Source organism: Arachis ipaensis, chromosome B02 (genome assembly GCF_000816755.2).
Source record: "Arachis ipaensis cultivar K30076 chromosome B02, Araip1.1, whole genome shotgun sequence".
Lineage (NCBI taxonomy): Eukaryota > Viridiplantae > Streptophyta > Magnoliopsida > Fabales > Fabaceae > Arachis > Arachis ipaensis.
The window spans coordinates 94,959,958-94,968,787 of NC_029786.2; the positions used below are offsets into that span (position 1 = coordinate 94,959,958).

Below are 8,830 nucleotides of genomic sequence, written 5' to 3' on the forward strand. Positions count from 1 at the left end.
ATATATATTTTTTTAAATTCTCATTTTAAGAATATAGGTTAAAAATAAGGTTGGATACAATGATATATGATGATATTTAGGAATGTTCAAGCGTTCGAAAAAAATTTTTTTATTTTTTTATCAAGATACAGTTTGGAGACAAAAAACATTGTGTATCAAACGAGTGTTAATAAATATTATATCTAAAATGTATCTAACATGCAAATATGAGAAATCAGAAAAGTGTTCGTGTTTTATAGGCACTATCAAACTCAATAATTCAACACGTTAGAAAGTATGTAACACTAGTATAGTAGTTTATTACTCTTAGTCTGTTGCTATATAAACTCAGTAGATTAATATAGTACATTCCAGAATCAATATAATAGTGCATCACTTTAGAGAATATAACCTGAGTATGTATTTAGATTACAGTTTGCAAATGGGAGTTTGCATAGTATTGATTTTGTAAATTTGATTTTGATGAAAAGTAAGTTTGTGTTAACGTGATTTATGTTTGGCAATCTTTATGTGAAAATGAATTATAGTAAAATAAATGTTGTTTGGATTATACTACTCAAAATCACTTTTAAATGAAAAATTACTAAAAGAGACATCAATTAAAATAATTTTAAATATTATTCTATTATTTTACTTTAGATATTTGAATAAATCTTATTAATTTATTTTATAATAAAGTTAATATTTACTTACTAAATTAAAGTAATATATAAAAATTGACAAAATATATTTTAATACATAAAAACACTAATAAATATTAAATTAAAAGATAAAACACTAATGAAATACATAAAAAATAATATTTTATACAAAATTAGTATATAAGAACACTATTATTTCTACTACATGTGATTAATAATTTGATCCTTAATTGAATTTCGAACACGGTCTATTTCTGCAGAAGATAAAGTATAATAAAATATAAAACAAGAACTCAAGTAAATAAAAAATGATAAAAATTTTATAAAACCAACAATATATGTCATTTGAAAAATAGAAATATAATAAAAGATAAAAAAAATTATATGAACTATATCAAATAAAAAAATAAAATAAACTTCGTATAAGATATAAATACAGTGCATAAAAGAGAAAAAAATAGAATTCATATGAACAAGAAATAATAAGAATACCATAGAAAAATTAATAACATATCTGAGAGATTAGAACACTGAAAAAAATATAAAAAAAGTCAATGATAAAAATAAATAAAAAATAAAAAGAACAAAGTCGAATAAAAATAAAAAAGACACTTTACATATTAAACATAAAAAATAGTAAAAAAATAAAAAAAATTCATATAAACTAAATATGAAAGAAAGAACTAAAAATAATAAAAAAATTAACATCTTTACCTTGACAGTGATGAAAACAAATTTGAAAAAAAAATTTGTAACAAAAAACGTACAGAAAAGAATATACAGAAAATTACTGTAAAATTATGTAGTTATGTGCATCCTTTTTATTTTTTATAGAAGAAATGAAGGGTACAATTAATAGATATAGAATAAATTTCTTACCTAATTCCTCCAACGGTAATTACTCTTACCAACGTGAACGTAGAAGCTTGAAATTTTAGCTTCACATAAACGTACGTTTAGAGGTAAAAACACTTTTTGGTTAGAGATTCCAACAAGTTGTCAAACATAACAATGGAACGTTCAAGACGCTCAAACGAGTTTTTCTATTCCCCAAACACACCCTGATATTTCATGAGCTTCTCAGCATGCTTTCTTTCTTCTTCACTTGATTCCTTAAAGAACCTACGATTTTCAACAAAATACAATACACTCAAATTTAAATCCCATGTGAGAAATGGAAGAAGTGAACGCAGAGAGATGCATGTTACTTACTTTGCAAAACCCTTGAGAGCAATGTCATCTCTGTTAAAGTATGCAAACAAGGAGTGGTACACATAGGAAACATTGTACTCCACACTGCATCCAGAGACAAAAATGAACCTTCACTTTATTTATTTTTTTAATGAATTGAGAAATTAATATATTTACATAAAATTTATGTTTAACTACATTCATTTTACAACGTATCAAAAAAAATATATATTTACTTTTGAAATGGAGAAAATTTTAGTAGCAAATCAGGACGAAAAATAGCAAAAAAATAATAATAATAAAATCAAAATTATAAATCAAAATAGATAATAACCAAACTATAATGTATACCAAAATTGTCTCTTTGTAAGATAACAATTTTATATATATAAGTAGAATAAAATCATGATCCGCAACAGAACACTAAAAATTAAAACTTAAAAGAACAAATATGATGGATTTGATTATGGGGAATAATCACTTACTTGATCTGCTCATTGATAGCGGATTCAGATTCATCAACATAGTTCTGTCGAGCCAACGAAACATTTGGTGTCAGAGGAACAGCAAGAGCATCTTTCTTCACCTCTTCAAATGGCTCAAATATCACACCAGTGAGTGGCGCATAAGGTGCATCAGCACCACCGAAAACCCTCAAGAAGCCAAAGCTTGAAGAAAAATCTGAAAGCTTTCTGGGAACAACAACAAAAGAAGCAACTTTGGAGACAAAAAGGGAGATTTTGGAAAGAACAATGAAAAGGGTATTGGGAAATGGGTTTGAATAAGAGAAAGGAAGAGGAAATGGAAGATAGGGTGGTAATGGAGGTAGCTCTGAAGTCTGAACTGTGAAGAGGGCGAAGAACAAGGGAAGGGTAAAGAGGATATAAGTAGTTATGGCGAGGGGCATTTTTGGAAATAGAATTAGTATGTGAACCGTCGGATTTGAGGGCCACGTGGACGATTGGGATTGGTTGTTTGGGAGGGGCGTGTGGCGATCTCGTGGTCTAAGTGGTGTGAAAGCGAAAAGAGTGAGAATCTCTGGTCCATGTTGTGGTGGCAACAAAGACAGTGATAAAGAAGACAAAAGTATTGTGTCTTTTACAAGATGGAATCTTTTGACCTTTGTGGATTGTGGTGGATACCAAGATTTTTGGCCAATGGCTGCAATGCTATTTTATGTTTAGTAGTAGAACACCACACACTTTGATTATGTACAGCTAATTATTTGGTTGAGGATTTAAAGGTATCTTATAATTCTTTTTGTACATTTTGAAAATGGAATGTAAATAAAAAGTTTTGAGAAATTATTTTTATACTTGGTAAAGTAAATTTTTTTGTAATCTATAGACAAATTTTATTCAATTATTTTAATAAAATAAAATAATTGAAAAACTAAGGAGTGATAGATGAGTTGATGTCATTGTTTTCATTATTGTTGGTTTAGGGTAAGGTTGAGTTTAGAGGAGGAGGTGGCACACTAGACGGAAAAAAAAGGTAGGAAATGGAATATAACTCGACGATGATGTGCCTGGAAATGAGAAGGTGGTAGTTGGAGATGGTCAAGTTGAAAAGAGTTGTGGGCGGCTAGTAACATTGGACAGAGCAAAATGTTAGAAATAAAACTATTTTTTATTAGTTTAAATTTTGAAAAAAAAATATTTTATAATATAATATTAGAATTTTTATGATTAATTTGTATAGATTTTGATATAAAAGTCTAAGATGTTAAGGGGGGTCAATCACCTAATATTAAGAAAAAAAAAAGGTAGACTAATAAAAGGAGAATTTATAAAAAATTGACCTCTCTTAAAATTATAAAGAATCAAAATGTGAAAAATTTTACGTAATTACTTATTTAAAAGGATAAAAAAATATTTTCTATAAGTCTTTTTATAAGCATAATCAAGGTCTAAGATTCTGTTAGCCATATGAAAATTATTGTTTACTAATTAATTAATGTCAATGTATCCTACACTTATGCTTTTTGATGATGTTATAGGCTAGTCTTATTCACGGGTATTCAATCCGATTCGATTTGGTTGGATAGAATTGGTAACTCGATCTACAAATAGATTGAATTTAGAATAAAGTTAGATTTTTTTTTTTTTTTTATCAAAGATAGGAGACTCGAACCTGCAACTTCTTAATTGAGTATGGAGAGACTATGCCATTTGAGCTATTACTCATTGGCTTAGAATAAAGTTAGTTAATCTACATATAAGATTGTATTGTAATCCTAAATTTAGATCGAAAAATTCTCAACTCTCAAATAAAATTAAATTAAATTTTAAAAAAATTTCATCCCACAAATAAGAATGAGCATAAACCCTTAGTCTTATCTATTGCCCTAGGTAAGTGGAAGAAACTTCAACCCCCAGATCATGCAAGCTCCTTCTTCGTGGGTACAAAGAAAATATATGGACAAAGAATATAGGCGTTTATATATTTTAAAATAACGTTTCTGTTACGGTAAACTTGTAAAAGAAGAAAAGGATTCAATTGAAAAATTCTTGTTAAAATGATATCTGAAGACATTTTTACAAAAGCGACATGTTTGATTAAAATGCAAGATTGTTAAATTTTTTCATTAAATGGATATAAGTTTTAAGAATATCTTGCTCTTGTATTTTTGAAATGTAAGAGTGAAAGTATAAAGCCTTATTATAATAATAACGGCCAATTTCATTCTCTTAAGTTTTAAGTAAAGAAGTTGTAAATTAATAAAATTGGTCAGACAAAGAATTCTTGATTCGAAAATTACAAAGTCAAAGATAAATGCTTTTAATATTTTCCATCAAAATTAAGAATTTTAAACTTCTTATACTTTCGCTAGGAGTTACTTGAAGGTTGAATAGTAGAGTAAATAATATAAAAAATAGCAATGATATTCAATATTAAAAATACACGGAATATGGAATCAACAATGGAGTTTGCTGAAAATTCTCATGCAACAAGAAGCCTGATCAATCCTTCACTCTTATGCATCTCATGAACTATAGGGACATTTCTCTCTCCCAATACTGTTTCACTAGAAATTAACATTTAGCTTCTACTAATGTTTAACATCTCTTTCTCAAATCTCACCATCATCATTTTGTCTTCATAAGATACTCTTAATGATAAGACCAATGTACTAATCATTGGCATTGAATGAAAATTAAAAATCATCACATAATTCATAGTTCTACTTGCACCATACAAATAACAAGCTCTTTTTTCGGTACAACATCACTTTTATTTCCAACAAAATGAAATTGCAAGCTACAAAGTAGAAGTAGATATACTTTCACAATATTGACTTCTAGGCTCTCTAGCCTTCTAGACAGACACTAGCAACCACATAATTCCTACATTAATACAAAGATCACTAAGCTAATCAATATCTTAAGCAAATCTCATAACACACGCATCTACGCAAGTCAAATACTAGTTCTATCGTACAACTATGAAACAACACACAACGTTGAGTTTAGACAGTGCCAAGTTGCGGAGAGCAAGTTGTTCAAGATTATACATGAGCTTCCTCATGGAGAAGAACTTGATCAAAGTGCCACACACCTGCAAGCAACAAAAGCAGAGTCATACTTTCAGTCAGAAACCCAACACCATAGCATTTTTCACTTTAGACATTTTATTTCTTCTTAGACTGTTTGGTGTGAAAATGTTTAGAAGCAATTTAAAAGTGAGTGGAGCTATCTATATAGGTTATGTGCATACCATGACCCTTTCCAACCATTCTCAATTGAGTAACATACTCTGCAATCCTCTTGATTGATTTAACCTGTACCAACCAAAACAAAAGATGTTACACAAACCCTTATTTAATTTTTACACTTTGTAATGATGCAAATATAATCCACCCTAATTTCTGCTTGTTCCCATGTAAGAATTTTTCATTTTATTCACTTCTTGTTCTAAATCTAGTGCTTTTATGGATCCAAGTTCTGGTTAACCTGAAATCTCAAGTAGACATAATTCAGCAAAGTTATACCTGCTCATACAAAAACTCGCTTTCAATGTAGTCGGCAAGTTGTGGATCATTGTTACGGTCCGCAACCTATGATTCATGAAGAACAGATTTAACCTTAAGAACTAGAGTTTAAAAATAATGTGACAGCATATTGAAAAACAATTCAACTCAGAGCAAAAAGGCACAAGAGGCATTACACTGTGAAGAGAAAGAAGCTTTTCATTCACCAATTTCTCCAAAGACAAAGCTAATTCCATGGCTGTATCAAACAGAAAAACGAAAATGAGCAAGTACAAAATAAGATTAAATTATATTGCAGAACACAACTAATAGCACTATTTGTATCAATCTGAAAACAGAGAAAAATCAAGGTAAATGACTATTGAGAACATTACCATAGAGTGCATCACCCTTTTCAGCATGTGCAAATTCTGAGGGAGGACCGGTGATGGGATGCAGTGTCACCCGACCACCGCGAACATTCTGAACCAATCAGAATCACACATCTCATTACACATATATCTTAAGAGCCAAGTAGTAACCAACAACACTAGCAAACTCAAACAATTCACTCAAGGCACTAAGTATGCGATCTTAATTAATTAATTGAGCATTAGGAAAATGGTTTGGACATATGACTATACAACATCAATTACTTTTTGTTAGATAATAATCATTTCTCTCCCTTTTCCTAAAGATCTTTCAATAAAATTTTGACCACCAAGGTATTTAAAACATAACACACATAACATAATCATCCTTAAAGCCAAGAGTTCCAACACCAACCTGATACTTTATAAGCTTCTCAGCATGCTCTCTTTCTTCTTCACTTGATTCCTTAAAGAACCTGCAATTTTCAACAAAATACAATACACTCAAATTTAAATCCCATTTGAGAAACGGAAGAAGTGAATTCACAGATGTAAGTTACTTACTTTGCAAATCCCTTGAGAGCAATGTCATCTCTGTCAAAGTATGCAAACAAAGAGTGGTACACATAGGAAGCGTTGTACTCCACACTGCATTCATACACCAAATAAATCATCTCATCATAAAAATAATTAATAACAACAACAAATTATGATAGCCGTACAAATTCTAAAAATATAGAAGATCTATAATTCTATGTAGAAAACAAGACAAAAGTGAGAAATCATGAGAATTCTTACTTAATCTGCTCGTTAATAGCGGATTCAGATTCATCAGCGTAGTTCTGACGAGCCAACGAAACATTTGGTGTTATAGGAACAGCAAAAGCATCCCTCTTAACCTCTTGAAAAGGTTCAAAAATCACACCAGTGAGTGGCTTAGAAGGAACATCAACGCCGCCCCCGGCTGCAACAACCTTGAAGCTCCTACTCTTAGAAGAAGAAGAGAAGCTCAAAGCTGCGATCTTTCTGTTCGCAGAAACATCGCAACCACTAGAAACAGGTGAAAGAGAAAAGCTAGAGACTTTGGAGCAAGAGAGGGCCATTTCGGGAAGAAGAAGAAGAAGAAGAAGAAGAAGAAGAAGAAGAGTGTGGTAATGGCGGCTTCTAAGAGATTCTGTGGTGCGAAGAAATGGGGAAGGGGTAAAGGGGATATAAGTAGTGGTGTTGAAGGGCGTTTTAGGAATATGAATAATTATGGACCGTTGGATTGAGATACACGTGGAGGGTTGAGATTTGTTGGGGAGTTGGGGCGTGTGGCGGGCTCGTGGCCCTATCCAGTGTGAATGTGGAATCAATGGAAATATCCTTTCCACGTTGCCACCACGAAACAGATCAAATGTTCGGTTCAGCGACCTCCACGCGCTCCACCGGGTTATTCTATCTCACTCGCGCTCTCAACGGCTCAACAATTTCTTGCTTTTTTTTTTATTTCAGATTTGAAGTTCAATTTTTTTGTATACTACTAAAATAATGCTTCTCTAAAGGAAAAAAAAAATGAAAGTAGCATTATCTCTTCGACAAAAATTCTAAGTGCATGAAAAAAATTCAGCTATCAAATTATTTAAGATGAAAAAATGTATATATCTTTAATTAAATAATTAACTAATTATTAGAATAATTAATTTTAACATAATAAAATTATTAATAACAGTAACATAAAAGAAATTATATGAGACATACGAAATATGTTTTTTTATCACAATATATAATTAATTTTTAGTATACACTTAACAGAATTTTTCTTCCACTCTAAAGTTTATCAGAAAAATTAATAATTCTTTAAAAATACTTGTTAATGCCACAATCATAACCGTTGTAGGTTTTTTTTACATATATTTCAATATATTAAAAATATAATAAAATTAGACATCCAAATATTTTTTTAACTAAATTTTTAATCAAATTTTCCGGCGCTTCTTTTTTTATATACTGGACATTTCTTTTTCCTTCTCTTTTTTTTTATTATTATTATCATCTTTTTATTTTTTTTCTATAAATATTTAAAAAATTAGAACACCAAATTTTTATACACAAAACATAAATTTTAATGTATAATACACAAATTTTAATATACAATACAAAAAATTTTAAAAAAATATATATTCAAAACATTAATACCTAACCAATAAAATATACAATCACATAAATTTTAGTGTACAACACAAAAATTCTAGTACATGACATAGAAATTTTGACGTGCAACATAGAAATTTTTAAAAGGTTATATATCTAGAATATTGACTTGCCCAACTAACAAATTACATTCGCAGCTAATTTTGTGTGTAATGTGCAAAAATTTGTGTACAATATGCAAAAATTTGTATATTATACTAAAAAATATGTACATCACATTAATTTTGGTGTACAACACAAAAATCTTAGTGCATAATACATAAATTTTGATGTGCATCACATAATATTTTTGAAAGACCATATACCTAAAACATTGACTTACTTAATTAACAAAATATATTTACAGCAAAAATTTGTATGTTATGTGCAAAAATTTGTATGTGATATGTAAAAATTTGTATATTATGTGTTTGTTTGAGTATTATTAAGTTAATAGAAAAATATTTTTTTAATAAATATCTTAA

The 8,830-nt window shown here is 29.4% G+C and overlaps 2 protein-coding genes across 2 annotated transcripts in view; both read right to left on the reverse strand.

Moving 5' to 3' along the window:
• LOC107627711 (ferritin-3, chloroplastic-like) overlaps positions 1 to 2,916 on the reverse strand; it is a 4,135-nt gene extending 1,219 nt beyond the window's left edge. The window contains exons 1-3 of the mRNA XM_021116219.1: positions 2,318 to 2,916; positions 1,854 to 1,937; positions 1,692 to 1,763 (exon numbers count right to left, since the gene is read on the reverse strand). Coding sequence (XP_020971878.1) covers positions 1,692 to 1,763; positions 1,854 to 1,937; positions 2,318 to 2,739 — 578 coding nt within the window. The 5' untranslated portion in view covers positions 2,740 to 2,916. The remainder of the gene's footprint in view (positions 1 to 1,691; positions 1,764 to 1,853; positions 1,938 to 2,317) is intronic.
• LOC107625796 (ferritin-2, chloroplastic) lies at positions 4,986 to 7,379 on the reverse strand. The gene is made up of 8 exons (XM_016328517.2): positions 6,972 to 7,379; positions 6,738 to 6,821; positions 6,589 to 6,649; positions 6,198 to 6,285; positions 6,000 to 6,061; positions 5,824 to 5,889; positions 5,550 to 5,613; positions 4,986 to 5,390 (listed from the first exon to the last, which is right to left on the reverse strand). The coding sequence occupies exons 1-8, from the start codon at positions 7,274 to 7,276 to the stop codon at positions 5,341 to 5,343; spliced, it is 780 nt and encodes a 259-aa protein (XP_016184003.1). The 5' UTR covers positions 7,277 to 7,379; the 3' UTR covers positions 4,986 to 5,340.